The sequence below is a fragment of the Bos grunniens genome, chromosome 5 (assembly GCF_055505025.1).
Source record: "Bos grunniens cultivar Pamir isolate PY7600 chromosome 5, Bosgru_T2T1.0, whole genome shotgun sequence".
NCBI classification, from domain to species: Eukaryota; Metazoa; Chordata; class Mammalia; order Artiodactyla; family Bovidae; genus Bos; species Bos grunniens.
Genome location: NC_141169.1, coordinates 108713246 through 108731839, shown reverse-complemented (window position 1 = coordinate 108731839; position 18594 = coordinate 108713246). Strand labels below are relative to the sequence as shown.

Genomic DNA, 18594 nt, shown 5'->3' with positions numbered 1-18594 from the left:
CCCTTATGGCAGAAAGCAAAGAACAAAAGAGCCTTTTGATGAAAGTGAAAGAGGAGACCGAAAAAGTTGGCTTAAAGCTCAACATTCAGAAAACTAAGATCATGGCATCCGGTCCCATCACTTCATGGCAAATAGATGGGGAAACAGTGGAAACAGTGGCTGACTTTATTTTTCGGGCTCCAAAATTACTGCAGATGGTGATTGCAGCCATGAAATTAAAAGACGCTTGCTCCTTGGAAGGAAAGTTATAACCAACCTAGACAGCATATTAAAAAGCAGATACATTACTTTGCCAACAAAGGTCCGTCTAGTCAAGGCTATGGTTTTTCCAGTGGTCATGTATGGATGTGAGAGTTGGACTATAAAGAAAGCTGAGCGCCTAAGAATTGATGCTTTTGAACTGTGGTGTTGGAGAAGACTCTTGAGAGTCCCTTGGACTGCAAGGAGATCCAACCAGTCCATCCTAAAGGAGACCAGTCCTGGGTATTCACTGGAAGGACTGATGTTGAAGCTGAAATTCCAATACTTTGGCCATCTGATGGGAAGAGCTGACTCATTGGAAAAGACCCTGATGCTGGGAAAGATTGAGGGCAGGAGGAGAAGGATGACAGAGGATGAGATGGCTGGATGGCATCACCAACTTGATGGACATGGGTTTGGGTGGACTCTGGGAGTTGGTGATGGACAGGGAGGCCTGGCATGCTGCAGTTCATGGGGTCACAAAGAGTCAGGCACGACTGAGCGACTGAACTGAACTGAATGTGTATATCTCAATGCTATTCTCTCCTCCCACCCTCTCCTCCCACTGAGTCCAAAAGTCTGTTCTTTATGTTGGTGTCTCCTTTGCTTCTTTTTTTTTCTTTGGCTGCACTGCATGGCATGCAGGATCTTAGTTCCCCGACCAGGGATCAAACCCGCATCCTCTGCAGTGGAAGTGTGGAGTCTTAACCATTGGACTGCCAGGGAAGTCCCTTTATTTCTCTTTAAAAGAGGGTAAGAGGTGGGTTTCCCAGTGAACAAGGACAAATCCACTGAAGGGAGGGGAGGCCAGTGGTTAAACCTAACTGGGCCCTGCCTGGGTCACAGACACAGGGCCCAGTTAGGTACATGGCTTTGAAATACCTGGAGTAAGACAGTCAACAGCCCAGGTTAGCAATTCAAGGAGCAGGAAATGCTCTTTGCAGATGTCACAGTATGGAAAAGACAAGAAGGCTCTGGAGTCAGAAAGGTCTCTCTGGCTTTCCTCCATGAGAAACGGTGGCCGGACCGCATGAGCAACTAGTTGAAGCTCTTTGACCTGGTTTCCTCCTCCGGCTGGTGGGGGTGATGATACCTGCCCCACGGGAATGCCACGAGGAGCCAGTGATGTCCGTCAGGCCTGGTGTGCGGTCGGACAGAGTTAACACTCCTTCCTCCAACAACATCTGCTGAAGACATGAACTCCAGCCACTTCAGAATGTTGCAAACTACAGACAGTCAGTGGCTGCTGTCTCCTCTCCGTACAGAGCAGGCAGACCACAGGCCAGCAGTGACTCCATGGTAAGGGTACAGACAGTCTCCTCTCTGCTGTGCGGCTGCTCCCTGCACCCCTCCACCTATTCCCCCCTACCCTCCACCCCTGTTAATATTCACTGAATCCATAGTAGGCATCAGGCACTGTGCAGGGCTTTTCCTGTGTTCACTCTGCCAGTAGAGACCTCAGCCCTGATCAGCCTCTCTGCAGGGACCAGGAGCTAAAGAATGTGCCAATTCAACTACTGACACTTGTCACCTGCCCTCAGCTAAGTGAACTCCAACTCCCGGCCAGAGTGCCAGCTGCCAGGGCCTGTCTCTCCTGCACCAGGTGTCACATTTGTGCCAGGAGACAGACACCCCGATCTCAGGTGACAGACAAACACCAGCAATGGGCCTCACATTCGGGCCTCACATTCTGCCCTCACAGAGCTGGGCTATCAAGTTCAGCATCAGCCCCTACGCCACCAACGCCCCTCCCCTGCATAGCATGGACTCTTCAAAGGCCTAGAGATCATCTCTTCAGCTCTTTGGTGAAAATATGGCATACGCACAGCCCATGGTCCTTTATTATCTTTTTTTTTCCCCCAAAAAAACTCTCATGTGCATTATTTCACTGCATCCTCACCACCTCCGGCCTGGGCAGGGCTGCACTGTTAAGGGCTGGCGTCTGCCCTGAGCTAAGACGCACTTTGCAAGACGGGAAGGCCTGAGCCCTCAAGGGCCGCAGGAAGGCGGGGCTGAAGGACGAGCCAGCAGGGCGGGTAAAGGACCCAAAGACCCAAGGTGAATGCAGACGATTTGCTAAGAAGCTCAGCATCTGTACAGAGACAAGGTGATGAACCCTGGAGGAGCCAAGCGGAGAAAGAGCCCTCGTCCCACCAGAGAACAGCAGGCTGTCCAGGGGACGGGAGGTCGTGACGCCCGGGCACAGCTCCACCAAGGCTGGGAACCAGCACTGCTTCCCGGGACCAGAAAGCAAGACTAACTCTGACCTTGGCGTGCACCTGAGGGCCAGTCACACGGGCCCTGCAGAGCAAAGCTGCTGTGGCTGGACGCCAGCAGGCCCCGGGCGCCACCAGAAACCCAAGGTGGCACAGACAGCCAGGGGTGGAGCCAGGCACTGTCACCTGAGAGAGAGTCTCAGACGGCAAAGACACAGCCTTTCCTTTCCAGTCGTGACACCCCGGGGACCTGATGCAAGAGGAACGATTATTACTGCAACCTTAGCATGTACGGGTCATACACGTACTTATGTTTATGGTAAAAGAAGTATAGATGATTCTATTCAGGACAACAAGCCTAGAGGAAAACAGGGCTTAGAGGATAAAAACCTCATTGAAGTCACAAGGATAGCAGGTAGGGTTTGAACCCTGAATCCTAAATTCCACGCTCTCTACGGGACACACTTGAGAACCTGATCCAATTCTGCCACCACCATCACCGTCGCTTCCTACTCACCCCCACACCTCCCACACGAGCTGCCCGCCCCTCCGATTTAGCCAATAACACCTCCCCAAACAAGCCCCGGAACAGCCATGCCTGCTTGCTTAGTCGCTCAGTCGTGTCTGATTATTTGCGACCCCAGGCTCCTCTGTCCATGGGGATTCTCCAGGCATGAATATGGTAGTGGGTAGCCATTCCCTTCTCCAGGGGATCATCCCAACCCAGGGATCAAACCCAGGTCTCCCACATTGCAGGCAGAGCCACCTGGTGGCACTGAGCCACCAGGGAAGCCTAAGAATAATAGAGTGGGTGGCCTATCCCTTCTCCAGGGGATCTCCCCAGCCCAAGGACTGAACTGGGGTCTCCTGCATTGTAGGCGGATTCTTTACCATCTGAGCTACCAGGGAAGCCCAGAAAGACCCAAACACCCCCGAAGAGCTGGAAAACTGGACAGAAAGCATCTGCACACAGGCCTACTAACCTTGCCCTGGTCTCTGAGCCTCGTGCTTCTCAACACAAGGGCGAGCCATGCAGCAGCCGTGGGTCACGCTCTCTCGGAGCTCAGGTGTATGGGTGGGAAGGGGGTATGGGATGGGAGATGGGTGGGGCCCCAAAGTCTCCCCAGACCCTCCGATTTGATAAGCAGAGATACAGGAAGGGCCCCAAAGAGCCTCTTCCCCTCCTCACCTGCCGCCCCCTCCAGATGCTGTGCTCAGAGTCAAACAGCCAGCTGCCCGCTCCTCCCTGCCGAGCTAGCTTCTCACCACCCCCAGCACCCTGCCGAACCAGCCGAACCAGCCGGGAGCTGCTGCGGGGCCTGGATGAGCAGGGTAGGCAGGGGCTTGCCAACCAGACACCAGGGACTGTCCCTACCGCCCTACCTGGGCCTCCTGAGGGGACCCAAAGGGGGCGATGGAGCTGTGCAGGGACGTGCTGGGCACTTTAGCCCTGCTGCCATGTCCTGCTCACCTGGACTCCCAGATCTGAGTGAAAGACTCTAAGGGGATGGATGAAGCAAGGAGACAGAGGGAGGGAGCAAATGCCCTTTGTCTTCTGTGCTCTGCTTGGGGAGCACAGGATGTACCTGCACACGGACCCGCCCTGTAACTTTCTGCCACCCTCCAGCCGTGGACTGACCCACATTGACCTCCCTGAAGGTCTGGCCAGGCCCCAGGGCGCTTCCAGGATATTGTCATCATCATCATCACCGTGACAAAGAAAAAAACAGAACTGACAACCCTTCAGGCCCTTGGGTACACATCCAGGTCTATACAGCACAGTCACAGCTACACACACAGTTCTGTCTGGGGGAGTTTTGACAAAGACGCTTGATGAAATATGATGGTTTCTGGCAAATCTAAAGGTAACAGGGTCCAGGGGGGGCCTCCCAGGTGGTAATAGTGGCAAAGAAACTGCCTGCCAATTCAGAAGACGTAAAAGACTCGGATTTGATCCCTGGGTCAGGAAGATCCCCTGGAGGAGGGAATGGCTACCCACTCCAGTACTCTCGCCTGGGAAATCCCATGAACAGAGGAGCCTGGCGGGCTACAGTCCATGGGGCTGCAAAGAGTCAGAGACAACTGAAGCAGCTCAGCACCCGGACACACAGCAGGGTCCAGGGTTTCTAAAACAGGCCCAGACCCACTTAACTCGGGTGGGTGGACGAGGACGAGGACTCCTCAGGTCAGACTGTCTTGTCCAGTCATCCCTCCTGACTGGGACACAGAGCAGCTTCTAAATGTGGAGAAGCAGAGGGACAACCCTTTCCTGTCTTGGAGAAAAGCGGGAGTTCAGAGGTGGTCAAGGGTAAGCAGTCAGCAGACTGCGAAGAGCATGAATCAATGAACCAACCAATCCCCAGGCATTTACTGAGCACCTGGTATATCCTTGGAGCTCAGCTAAGTGTTGCGATGGAGAGAAAGGTAGAAGTGGAGTCTTTCTCATCCTTCACTCAAGGTGCACTCGGGATGGACGTCATGTGAACGAAGGGACCGATGTGTCTGTGGCCCCCTGTGCCTGCTCTGGGCTCGGGCCCCACCCCACGCAGGGTGAGCACAAGCAGACGACACACACGTGCATGCCGGGCAGCTGGGTTCACGGGGGCTAATGGCATGGTCCTGTGACTATCTCCAAGACTTGAGGGAACCTCAGACAAAGTGCTCTACTAACATTTCTTGGGATCAGAGAACCAGTCTCTAGGATCCCAGAGTTCAAGAGAGGCAACACAGACGGAAGAAAACCCTGGAGTCAGCCCAGCAGACAGGACCTCCCTGAAGACCTGACATGGCCCACGGAAGCCCTGGCATGTGGAGCCACCGTGGGCTCTAGGCGCTTGGGCTTCTGTAGTTGTGGTGCATGGGCTTAACTGTGCCATGGCACGTGGATCTTCCCGGATCAGGGACTGAACCTACGTCTCCTGCATTGGCAGGCAGATTCTTTACCACTGAACCACCAGGGAAGTCCCGGCTCATTTTTAAAAAATATTTCCTAACAAGTATCCTTTGTTTATTGCGTGGGAAAACAACAGAATCCAAAGGAAGGAGGAAGAGAGAGGAACCCTGAGGCTAAGACAGTTTCCAAGGTCCACAGAGGGACTCGGTTTGGTACCTGGAGCCACGGATATGCAGGCCCCTTCCCCCAGGTGTCTCTGCTGCAAACAATTACTCTTTCAAGCATCTTGCTTCTCCCTTCTCCATCAGCCTGAGGGCAAGGAAGATGCAGGGTCTGATCTGAAGGGCTGCCAGCTGCCGGGGGGAAGGTCTGATGGAGGTGACTTGCCAAAGTCAAGCTGAGGTTGTTGTAACCTGTCCTGGGAAGGAAGGCAAAGAGTGGGGAAGAAGGGCATGCCCACAGCTGCTCTGGTCTCCAACGGAGAACCTGGGGCCTGCATTCCTTGTGCCCGGAATATCACCCAAGGGTGATACCACACTTAGGATGGAGGCCATCGCCATGTGCTACCCCCAGCCCCAAGCTGGCATCCCACACCATCCAGATCCATCCATGGGATCCATCAGATCAGAGCTCTCTTATCTGTTCATCCCGATCCTATTGAAGAGGAAAAGTTAAAATTTTACATAACATCCTGATCGTTCTGCCTCTGAAACTCAGCTTGCTCCTTATAAAGTCTGGATCATGTAGGTCACCTAGTCTCAGAAAGTGGGGACTTAACAATACTAGGAACTGGAGCTTATCTCAGCCACCCTTGTCCTGCTCTTTGAAATTGTCCAGCCCTGAAAGCCTGCTTAATCACGCCTGTCTGATTAAAGGTTAGGCATCCCCTTCCCCATCTTGACTGCTGTTCCCAAGCGTGAAACCCCTTAGCTTAAACAAGTGTATTAGCAGCTAGTGTTGCCCACCATTGTAGGTCTATAAAAACTCTGTAACCCCTTTGTTCAGGGCTCAGAGCTTGGGGTGTTAACTCCTCTGAGCCCACTGGTGTAATAAACCTGAGTTTTCCAACTCTCCGAATGTGGTGCTTGGTTTCTCGATTACTGGTTTCTGCAACACTATGAGTCGTGTCCACCTTGTTGACGGGTCACAGAGACCCACAGCCTAGTTAACGGACTTGCCTAACAATGTCAAAGAGGAGCCTGGGTAAGCCCAGGCTAGAGCCAAGGGCTCAATGTTCACCACATCACAGCACCATACTCACCTGTGGCTGTGGGATTCAGTGGGCTACAGGGAGCCTGGGTGGGGGAGGACCTGGCTGCACCCACTCTGGAAGAGGGCTGACCATTAGCACCATGCTGGCAGGAACCAGGTCTCATTATTATATTCCCGCCATGTAAATCGGCTGGAATTAGAATCACCATGCTACTTCCTGTCTCTATGAATCTGACCATTGGACATCTCATCTAAGTAGAATCATACAATATTTGACCTTTGTGTCCAGCTTCTTTCACTTAATATTTTCAAGGTTCATCCACATGGTATCATGTGTCAGAATTTCCTTCCTTGTGCAGGCTGGACCACATCCCATCGTATGGATGGACCACATTTTGTTTCTCTGTTCATCCGCTGATGAACATCTGGGTCATATCTACCTTCGGCCACTGTGCTCTGAACACAGGTGGGCGAGTGTCGGTTCCAATCCCTGCCTTCTTTCCGGAAGGCACTGTCTTTTAAACTGCTAAAAATGGATTCTCCCAGCAGCACAGAGGATAAGAATCCACCTGCCAAGTCAGGGGATGCAGGTTCAAACCCTGGCCCGGGAAGATTCCACATGTTGAGGAGCAAAGAAGTCCCTATGTCACAACTTCTGAGCCAAAGCTATAGAGCCTGTAAGCTGCAACGACTTAAGCCTGCACACTCTAGGGCCCACGAGCCACAACTATGAAAGCGCACGCTCCTAGACCCCTGTGCTCTGCAACGAGAGAAGACACGGTAACGAGAAGCTCGCGCACCGCACCTAGAGATTAGCCCTCCGCTCATCGTAACTAGAGAAAGACCTCGTGCAGCAACAAAACCAGTGCAGCCAGAAAGAAATACCAAAAGAAAACCCACTCTCTTAAACTGCCTAAATGTTTGTCCATTCTTCCAGAGACAGGCCAGAGGGCGGGGATCAGGCTGCCACCCTCATGGTAGAGACACGGTGGGAACCTCATGTTCACCTGAGAGCAGCCTCCCCGGTGACAGGTTAGGAGGGGGAACAGAACTTCCAAGTGGACCCAGGATGGGCCCTCCTCAGGGACAGTGATGTCCTAGTCCACCAGCCTGTGTGGAAACAAGCAACTTCAATACAACCCAGCCTCAGAGAGAGGCAACGTTGCCTGGGCCCCTGGAACTGCAGCCCGGTGCCAACAGGAGTCCACAAACTGGTCCTCAGGGAGACAGGTACGGAGGCTCAGAGCAAGCATTATGAACCCGTGAGTGCAAGCTGAGGTTTCTGTAACATCAACATAGTACAGGGGGTGGAGGCCATCTGGGATGTCTTGAACTCCCCCGGAGAGTCATATGGGCTGCAAGCCGCACACTGTAACATGTAACGTGGCCACAACGGTGATGGGTTGGGAGCCAAAATCCAGAACTGGAAAAACCGGCTCTTCCTTGGGACAGTATGTTCAGTTAGCATCAGAGGCAGGCCTGCCTGTCTTCCCTCCTTCTCTCTCTCCCTTCCTAACTTAGACGCGAGGTGACCTCAGGAAAGACTACAAGTGTGGCCCACAGAATCAGGAGAAGCACACAAGCAGGCCAAACCAGGGCAGCGATGGAGTCCCTACCAGCTAACAATGCTCCAAACCCTGTGTGTCTCCGCTCGGAACACAAATTCCCAAGAAAGAGCCTCAGCTTGGGCCGGGTGTCCCTATGGTGTCAAAGGGGGTAAGACCCCTGTGGTTTCACTAGAACAACAGGTAGGGGGAGTGAGGAGTCTCATCATGGGGGATTTTCTGAATCTTCCATGCGAAAATGGCTTAACTCAATAATTGACCATGATTCCTAAAACAAAAGTATCTGAGACTTGTCTGAGAGGCATATTTTTTAAGCAGGGGCACATATGTGCAGACACTGCTGAAAGTATAGACATAGACACACCATGGAGTTAGCTCCATAATGCCTAAGAGACTTCACAGAATATGGGGAGGGTGGGAGAGTGGATTAATTAGAATATGCTTGGGAGGGACTTCCCTGGTGGTTCAGTGGCTAAGACTCCACACTCCCAATGCAAGAGGCTCAAGTCCAATCCCTGGTCAGGGAACTAGATCCCGCATGCCACAGCTAAGACCCAGTGCAGCCAAATAAATAAATGCTGCTGCTGCTAATCAGTTGCTCAGCCGTGTCCAACTCTTTGCAGCCTCATGGATTTGAGCCCACCAGGCTCCTTCGTCCATGGGATTTTCCCAGGCAAGGATACTGGAGTGGGTTGCTATTTCCTACTCCAGGGGATCCTCCCAACCCAGGGATTGAACCCCTGTCTCCTATATTGGCAGGAAGATTCTTCACCACCGCACCACCTGGGAAGCCCTCAAATACATCAGTTCAGCTCAGTCGATTAATCGTGTCCGACTGTTTGCGACCTCATGGACTGCAGCACGCCAGGCTTCCCTGTCCATCACCAGCTCTTGAAGCTTGCTCAAACTCATGTCCATTGAATCGGCAATGCCATCCAACCATCTCATCCTCTGTCATCCCCTTCTCCTCCTGCCTTCAATCTTTCCCAACATCAGGGTCTTTTCAAATGAGTCAGTTCTTCGCATCAGGTGGCAAAGTATTGGTGTTTCAGCTTCAGCATCAGTCCTTCCAGTGAATATTCAGGACTGATTTTCTTTAGGATGGACTGGTTTGATCTCCTTGCAGTCCAAGGGACTCTCAAGAGTCTTCTCCAACACCACAGTTCAAAAGCATCAATTCTTCAGTGCTCAGCTATCTTTGTAGTCCATCTCTCACATCCCTACATGACTACTGGAAAAACCACAGCTTTGACTAGACGGACCTTTGTTGGCAAAGTAATGTCTCTGCTTTTTAACATGCTGTCTAGGTTGGTCATAGCTTTTCTTCCAAGGAGCAAACATTTTTTAATTATTAATCAAATAAATAAATATAAATATTTTAAGTAAAAAATAAACTTGGTCTATTATAATGCATAACACTCAAATGTTTATTCAAACTTACTTTTGTATGATGTTTTCCAGTAGGTGATCTAAAAAGTGGTTGAAGTGCAAAAGAAAGCAACTTTAAGGAACAAATCCAACTGCACTAGATATGCTTGTAAATAATGGCATTAAAAAAAATGAAGACGTTCAATGAACGACTGATGATTTTACTGAAATAACTTTCATCATTTTCACCATAGCTTGTCCTCTAAACATCTTTATTAAGAAAACATATATCTACATATACAGGGCTTCCCTTGTGGCTTAGCTGGTAAAGAATCTACCTGCAATGCGGGAGACTTGGGTTCAATCTTTAGGTTGGAAAGATCCCCTGGAGAAGGAAAAGGCTACCCACTCCAGTATTCTGGCCTGGAGAATTCCATGGGCTGTATAGTCCACGGGATCCCAAAGAGTTGGACATGACTGAGTGACTTTCACTTTCACAGAAATATCCACAAGCACATTAAATATTCCTTTGCCAGGCTATCTATCTACATTCTATTGACAGATGGAAGGAAAAAATAACCTTTTCTCTGGGTTAACATCAACTTCTTAAAATAAATGAACAAACAGAGACTTCCCTGGTGGTCCAGTGGCTAAGACTCTGTACTTTTTACTGCAGGGGGTGCCAGTTCAATCCCTGGTCAGGGAACTAAGGTTCCACACACTACACGGCATGGTCAAAATTTTTTTTAATTTTAAAACTTATAATAAATGAACAAATGTAAGTATATTTGATAATAAGGAGGAATTTAGAATTGGTGGGAAAGGACCCAAGCAGCAACTTGGTTGACCTTGTCTGTTTTCTACCTTCACAAATAAGACTCTGCTCACTGGACTGCAGTGTAGTTATTAAAATATCTCCATAAGCACCGACACTACTGAACTAAATACCCCAAGAGAGTCTCTCCCAGGCTACTCTTGGCTTCACAAATGCAATGAAAGCCTCTACGATGGCTGACTAAATGGCTGACTCATGTTGATGTTTGACAGAAAACAACAAAATTCTGTAAAGCAATTATCCTTCAATTAAAAAATAAATAAATTCATATAAAAGTAAACCATTAATATAGGGTTTTTAATATCTCGAACAGCGAAAACACCAGCTCCAGGTCTACAGGGGAAAGGGCAATGAGTAGAAGACTGAAAATCTGATGAAGTCCACTGATCATCTGATGTGTCAGCGACCAAACTTTCGGAACCCAAAGTCAGGCTCTGTGGTCTGACCAAGGCAACAGCATGTCTGCCCCAGTTCATCTTTCCTGGAAACCCAGGCCAAACAGCCACATTGTTTATCTGACACTATGTTATTGGTTTCACAGATTGCCATTGTCTTAGCCTCACCAAAGTGGCTAAATTTGCTGTTGAAATGACCGGCAGGACCAATCTATACTACTCTGTCTAGCCTATGTATAGCCAGGATAACAGGAATGCTGGCCAGAGATGAGCAAATAGCTCCAGAGGATAGAGTTCATTCCAAGACCCTGTAGCCAGGCTGTGCCCTCACCCTGCACCCCCCAACTGTTCCCCACACTCTCCTCCTCTGAGCCACAGACCACACGGGACAGAGGGACAGCCAGCCCCAGCAGTACACAGAAGTGGGGGCAGCACGGAATTACTGAGAGGCTGGCTGAGTTCTGAAATCCCCGTATGTCAAGGACATGTGGAGCGGGTGGAAAGCGAAGGGTGTCCAAGTGGCTCCCCTGGCAGCAAAGACTTTCAGGATAAACGTCCCCAGAAAGGCACTATGTAAGAGAGTGGGGGCTTCACTCTGCCCACTTTTTGCTGAGGATACTGAGCTCCATGGGGTCTCAAAGAATCAGACACAACTTAGCAAATGAACAACAAAAACAGAGCTGAGAAGCACGGTCACCCAACCTGAATCCGTGTGCCCAGTGTGTCTTAAAGAATCTCAGTGAGTGAGTTCCCTGGTGATCCAGTGGTCAAGATTCTGCCTTCCAGTGCAGGGGGTGCAAGTTTGATCCCTGGTCAGGAAGCTATTAAAAGATGCGGGTTCTATCCCTGGCTTGGGTAGATCCCCTGGAGGAGGGCATGGCAACCCATTGAAGTATTCTTGCCCGGAGAATCCCATGGACAGAGGAGACTGGAGGGCTACAGTCTACAGGGTCACAAAGAGTGGGACACAACTGAGCGACTTAGCTCGTTCCCTCACTCCGGGAGCTAAGATCCCATGTTCCTTGAGGCCAAAAAACCAAAACATAAAACAGAAGTGATACTATAACAAACTCAATAAAGACTTTAAAAATGATTCACATTAAAAAAAAAAAATCTTCAAAAGAAAAGAACCTCAGCAAGCCAACACATCAAGGTCCAGCAGGGACCAAAGAGGAACTCAAGGGTTCATGCTCCAAATGGGACAGAATGAGGATCCTTCTGGAAAAAGGAGAAAGTGAGAGAGCGAGCTTTGGAGATGAGCCAGGACCCAAGACGCTCCAAAGACTAGGAGAGGGGCGCTTGCGACCACCGAGCCAAGACCTGCTGTGATCTTAGACTCGGTCCAAGCAACTCTCGTTTCACCTGCATGAAATGGTTTCTGGAACATTCTCCCACTTGGGGTACTTGTGAAGACAAGTGAGGCACAGAGAACTGAGATTATTTTTTTGGCCTCCTGAGCTTAAACTTTGATATTTAATGACCCATGATAGCGGTCAGTATCCTAGTAACACAGAAGACCCTTGGGGATCTATTAACTGTTTAGCATTCCCAGGTCTTAGGGGAATATGTGTTCCGTCTTTCAAAGAGCCTGTTGTAGGCAATTTGGAGAGTAAGATACAAATATGCCCATGAGCAGGCTGAGCACAGCGCTAGGTTTCCTCGGAGCTCACCAGCGCACAAAAACACACGCAGGCTTCGCACAAAGAAGGCAGTCTCATACTGATTTTGAAGTGGCTTCTTGGATCAGCTTGTTAGAGTTGCAAGGGCTACACTAAATGGCTTACAGTGGGAAGGAAGGTTAAAAAGAGACCTGTGGAAGGAAAGTGGATGCTGCACCGTGGTCACTTAATGGATTTATTGAGCACCTCGTATGTACACGGTAGCCGCTCTTTCTAGCTCTGTGCGAAGTACCAGTGCAGGAGCCGGGAAGGTCTGGAATCAAATCGAGCCCCAGCCCCATCACTTCTAGCTGTGTGACCTTGGGCAAGTTCCTTAACCTATCAGGGCCTCAGGCAACTCGCCTCGCCACCACCACCCCATTGTTCACTTAGGAAGATTATTAATAATTAGGTCTGTGAATGAATTAAAGCAACATCTCCTCCCTGTAGGCAGGATAAGAGATGGCTCCCTCAGCACCAGGGTCCCCAGCTGCTGTTTACTGATTGTTTACTCCACCCTTGCATATTTCATTCATTAATATCCAACACACACTAACCCCATAAGGTAAATGTTCCTCTCCCCATTCTCCCAATAATAAAACTGAGGTTAAAGAGTTTACAAGATTTGCTCAAGATCCCGTAAATGGCCCAACTGGGATTCCAACTAGACTAGTCCTGTTTGGCTTCAAAGTTCACAGTCGTCCTGGTAGCCCCGTGAGCCCTGCTTCCTCAGCCCCGGTCTGCCTCACACATTGAGGGTACAGTGAGGCCCCTGGAGTTCACAGAGACGGATCCTGGCAGTCCAGGAAGACCTCGTGGTGGAGGAGCATCCAGAGCAGGTGTTCTGGGAAGCAGGTGGAGCTGCTGGGCCTGGGAAGGAAAGGGAGTCACTGCTCCCAAGGAGTCATAGCTTTTATGGGGCAAGCTGGGTTGTTACTAGCTCTAAGCCCTACCCAGGCACCTGCCTTGGTTCCCGGAACACAGAAGCGTTTCACTAAAATGAATGTAACCTGTGAGCACCACCCTCTCCCAGTGCCAGAGTGCAGACGTGTACCAGGTAGAAGTCGATGACCCCAGCAAGCCCCACTGCCCCGCTTCCGGCCACTGCTTGGTCCTCTGGCTAATAGCACCCTTCATTGCTCCTACCTTCACATCAGCCCAGCCCACCTTGGGCTTCAGTCTGGAACCCCTTCCATTACTTGTCTACACACCCCTACTCTCCAATCTCATCTGGTCCTTGGAATCCCGTCTGAATGAGGACGGCTTCCCTAGCTGCCCCTGCACACCCCTTGAAGGCCAACTTTGTGTCTCTGAGTGATGAATCCACTCCGTCTCCTGGAGACCAGAGAGACATCTCCAACTCAACAGGCCTGAAACCAAACTCTTGATTTTTCCTGTCAAGCCTGCTCCTCCCATCCTCCCCATTTCAGGAACTGTAATTCCAGCCTTCCAACTGCCCAGATCACAAATCTTGGAATCATTCTGGATTCCTCTCCCTACATTAAATGCATTAGCAGGTCCCTTCATCTAAACCTTCAAAAACTACCCAAACCCAGCTTCTGCTGACACTTCTATGGCCTCCATCTTGTCCTGGCCACCACACCTCTGTCTGGTCTGTGTGCCTCCACCCTCAAACCCTACAGTCCAGCAGCTGAGTGACCCCACTAAAAGGCATGCCACGTCAACCTCCTGCTCAGAACACGCCAAGTCCTTCCCAGCTCATTCAGAGTACAATCCAAGGTCCTTTAGGTCCTGTAGGTGAGGCTTGCCAGGGGCAGACCCAGGCTACATTGTTTGTTCTGGCAGTGATTATCAGCATCCAGTTTCACTGTCAAAAGTGTCTCAAAGAATATAAGTTGGTGTAGCCACTATGGAAAACAGTACAGAGGCTCCTCAAAAGACTAAAAATAGGGACTTCCCTGGTGGTTCAGTGGTTAAGAATCTGCCTTGCAATTTAGGGGATGTGGGTTGAATCCCCGGTCAGGGAACAAAGATCCCACATTCCAAGGAGCAACTAAGCCCATAAACTGCTTCTAGAAAGTCCATATGCCTCGATGAAAAATATTGCATGACCCAGTGAAGATCCCTTGAGTCGCAACTAAGACTCAATGAAACTAAATAAATACATAAATATTTTTTAGAAGACTAAATATAGAGTTACCGTATGATCCTGCAATCCTACTCTTGGGCATATATCCAGACAAAATTATTATTATTTGAAAAGAAATAAACACCCCCATGTTCAAAACAGCAATAGCCAAGACAAGGAAGCAACCTAAATGTCCATCAACAAATGAATGGATAAAGAAGATGTGGTACATATTTACAATGGAATACTTATTTAACTTACATGCAGAATACATCATGAGAAATGCTGGGCTGGATGAAGCACAAGCTGGGATCAAGATTCCTGGGAGAAACAGCAATAACCTCAGATATGCAGCTGACACCACCCTATGGCAGAAAGCAAAGAACTAAAGAGCCTCTTGATGAAAGTGAAAGAGGAGAGTGAAAAAGTTGGCTTAAAACTCAGCTTCAAAAAACTAAGATCATGGCGTCCGGTCCCATCACTTCAAGGCAAATAGATGGAGAAACAATGGAAACAGTGACAGACTTTATTTTTGGGGGCTCCAAAATCACTGCAGATGGTGACTGCAGCCATGAAATTAAAAGATGTTTGCTCTTTGGAAGAAAAGCTATGACCAACCTAGACAGGGCATTAAAAAGCAAACATTACTTTGCTGACAAAGGTCCATCTAGTCAAAGCTGTGTTTTTTCCAGGAGTCATGTATGGATGTGAGAGTTGGACTGTAAAGAAAGCTGAGCACTGAAGAATTGATGCTTTTGAACTGTGGTGTTGGAGAAGACTCTTGAAGAGTCCCTTGGACTGCAAGATCAAAGCAGTCAATCCTAAAGGAAATCAACTCTGAATATTCATTGGAAGGACTGATGCTAAAGCTGAAACTCCAATACTTTGGCCACCAGATACAAAGAACTGACTCCTTGGAAAAGATCCTGATGCTGGGAAAGATTGAAGGCAGGAAGAGAAGGGGATGACAGAGGATGAGATGGTTGGATGGCATCACCGACTCGATGGAAATGAATTTGAGCAAGCTCCGGGATTCGGTGATGGACAGGGAAGCCTGGCATGCTGCTGTCCATGGGGTCGCAAAGAGTCGGACACGAAAGTGACTGAACTGAACTATTTGAACCCAAAAAAAGAATGAAATAATGCCATTTGCAGCAACGCAGATTGACCTAGAGATTATCATACAAAATGAAGGAAGTCAGCCAGAGAAAGACAAATATCGTATATCACTTACATGTGGAATCTAAAATAGGACCCAAACGAACTTATCTATGAAACAGAGAACGGACTTGTGGTTGCCAAGAGGAAAAGGGAAGGAGTGGGAGTCTGGGGCTAGCAGATGCAAACTATTACACATAGAATGGGAAAACAAGGACCTACTGTATACAACAGGGAGTGTGTTCAGTATCCTGTGATAAACCACAGTGGACAAGAATCTGAAAAAAATTTATATATACAAATACACACACATATGTGTAACTGAGTCACTTTGCTGTGCAGTAGAAATTGACACAACATTGTAAATTATACTCTAGTAAAATAAAGTTTTGTTAAAAGTGTCCTACAGGGGACTTCCCTGGTGGTCCAGTGGTTAAGACTCTGAGCTCCCAATGCAGGAGGTGTGGGTTTGATCTCTGGTCAGAGAACTAGATCCCACATGCCGTGAACAGATTGAAGATCCCACATGCCACAACTAAGACCGGTGAGACCAAATAAATTCTTTAAAGAAAAGGTCCAGAGTCAGATGCCGTGGTATCTGGCTATGGGACCTCAATGTTTAAGCCTTGGTTGCCTTCTCTACAGTAATAACACTAGTAGGATTTACCTTATGGGGTTACTGGTTATGAGGATCAAATGAAAGGAGCATATAAGTGCACCGTAATACTGGAAATAATAATAGAGAAAATAAGAGTCATACATTTAGCATTTACTGTTACCAGGCGGTGTACGAAACATTTTATAAACATCATCTCATTTAATGCTCATAGAAACCCTTTGAGGCAGGCACTATCGTTAGCTTCATTTTACAGATAAGGAAACTGAAACGCAGGGAGGTTAAGTCACTTGGCCAGAGCCACACAACTGATAAGTGGCAGAGCCAGGATTCGAACCCAAGGTGGGTTCAATTATCCTCCAATTAAAAATAAATAATTAAAAATATACAATCCATTTAAAAAAATAGTTGTAACAATATTTCATGCGTACAGCTATAGCACAGGTTAGCGGACTGTTTTCCTACTGACAGACGTTAACTGGTTTCTAAATGATGCTTTAGCTTGTGTGGCTGTTATACTTTTTACAGATCAAGTTTCAAAGTTAGATGTCAAAAAAAAAAAGATGTCGAGGTACAGCATATTTTAAAAATTTTAGTAATTGTCATATTACTTTCCAAAATGGTTTGAAAACAATCCATGCTGTCAGCTGTGTTATTTACGGGTTTCTGTTTCCAGGCAACTTCATTAGCACCACGTATTCATCTTTAAAATTTCTGCCAATCTGATGGAAGTATGTGTTTTTGAAAACACAGATGGGTTTATGTATACACATTATCCTGCAACTTGCCCTATTCCCTTCAACAATAATAGCAAGGCCATCTTTCCCATTCTTTCTAAACGCTGTTGTTCATGTCACAGATTCACCTCTGTGACTTGGAACACATTTCCTTCCCACCTGGGACAACTGATCTATGCGTGAAATGGGGATGATGATGCCAACCTGCTTTAATTGGCAAGAGAAGGTAGAAATTATTTCAGTACAGAATCACTTCACACTCACTGGGACGGCAGTCAGCAAAAAGATGGACAACGACAGGTGCTGGGGAAGAGGTGGAAGAAATCGAAACCCTCATACACCGCTGGGGAGAATGCAAAATGGTGCAGACATTAGGGAAGACAGCCTGGCAGTTCCTCAAAAAGTTAAACATAAATACCATAACTTTACTCCTTGATGTATACCCAGGAGAAACAGAAACATCACAGCAGCATTACTCAGATGGCCAAAAGTGGAAACCAGCCAAATGTCCATCAGGGACGAACAACAAACAGAAAGCAGTAGTGTATCCGCTATGGAATATCATTCAGCCATAAAAAGCAATGAGATGCAGGTCCAGCCTACAATACGGATGGGCCTCCAGTGATGCTACGTAAAACCCAGCACAAAAGGCCACGTAACACATGATCACATTTATGTGAAATGTCCACAAGAGACAGAGAGTAGATGAGAGGTCTCCAGTGCTGGGGTGGGGAGGAGGGGAGTAAGGAGTGACCACTGACTGGTACTGCATTTTTTCTGAAAATGATGAAAATGTTCTGGGATTAGATAGTGGTGATGGTTGCACAACCTCGAGAATATACTAAAACCATGGAATTGTACACTTTAATGAACAAATACACCCACAAGGCCTCCACTTCTCTTTCCACCCAACATCTGGGGCTCCCCGCTGCCCTCCCTCCTTCCCTTCCACAGCATCTCCGCCACCACTCCTACCCCCCAACCCAGCATCTCCACCCCCACCCCTCCCCTCCACCCAGCATCTCCACCCCCAGCTCCGGATACTCATCCCTAGAGAGCTGGCAACAGGTTTCTTTTCAAAGCTGCGCGGTAGGGTTTGTAGATAACGCTGCCCCCCTCTCAGATGCACCCCCTCCTCTCTGTGCCCAGATCATTTACTTATTAAACCAATTAGATTAAATGACTCACGCCACACCCTTGGGCAGGAGGCAAGTAAACAGCTCACAAAGAGTCTGACTTGCACTGCTTGAAAGGGCCTGTTTCTGTCTCAGCCTAGACTCTCCTTACCAGCGCCCCCTCCACTCCCAGCAGCCCCGACAAAGAGCTTCTCAGATGGCGGGAGGAAACCTGAGATGCCGCCCCCACCTACAGTGCTTTCTCACCCACTAGGAGCCCACACCAACCCCTCAAAGAGCTGACACAATAGTCTTATCTCCATTGCTCACAAAGCCAGCAGGCCACCAGCTCAGCTTCTGGGCAAATGCAGTAGGATTCCCGGTTCTCCAAAACATTTGTCCTGGTGCAATGTGGCCAGGAGGGTACCTTGTCTTGCCAGCCCTCTGCTGCCACAGCTCAGCCCCCACAGAGGGCACCCGCTGCCCTGTCCATGGCT

General features: G+C 48.8%; 1 protein-coding gene across 7 annotated transcripts in view; it reads right to left on the bottom strand.

Annotated features, from left to right (window-relative positions):
* Positions 1-18594, bottom strand: part of B4GALNT3 (beta-1,4-N-acetyl-galactosaminyltransferase 3) — a 97528-nt gene that overhangs the window by 28812 nt on the left and 50122 nt on the right. The window contains exon 1 of one of the 7 annotated variants that reach the window (XM_086402484.1): positions 3646-3714. The exons of 4 other annotated variants lie outside the window; for them this stretch is intronic. Coding sequence is in view for 1 of the 3 variants with exons in the window: in XM_086402483.1 (XP_086258609.1) it covers positions 3440-3488 (49 nt within the window). In the remaining 2 variants the exon portion in view is untranslated. Of the gene's footprint in view, positions 1-3439; positions 3561-3645; positions 3715-18594 lie in introns of those variants that run through there. 2 more of the 7 variants (XM_086402485.1, XM_086402483.1) reach the window with 2 other exon arrangements.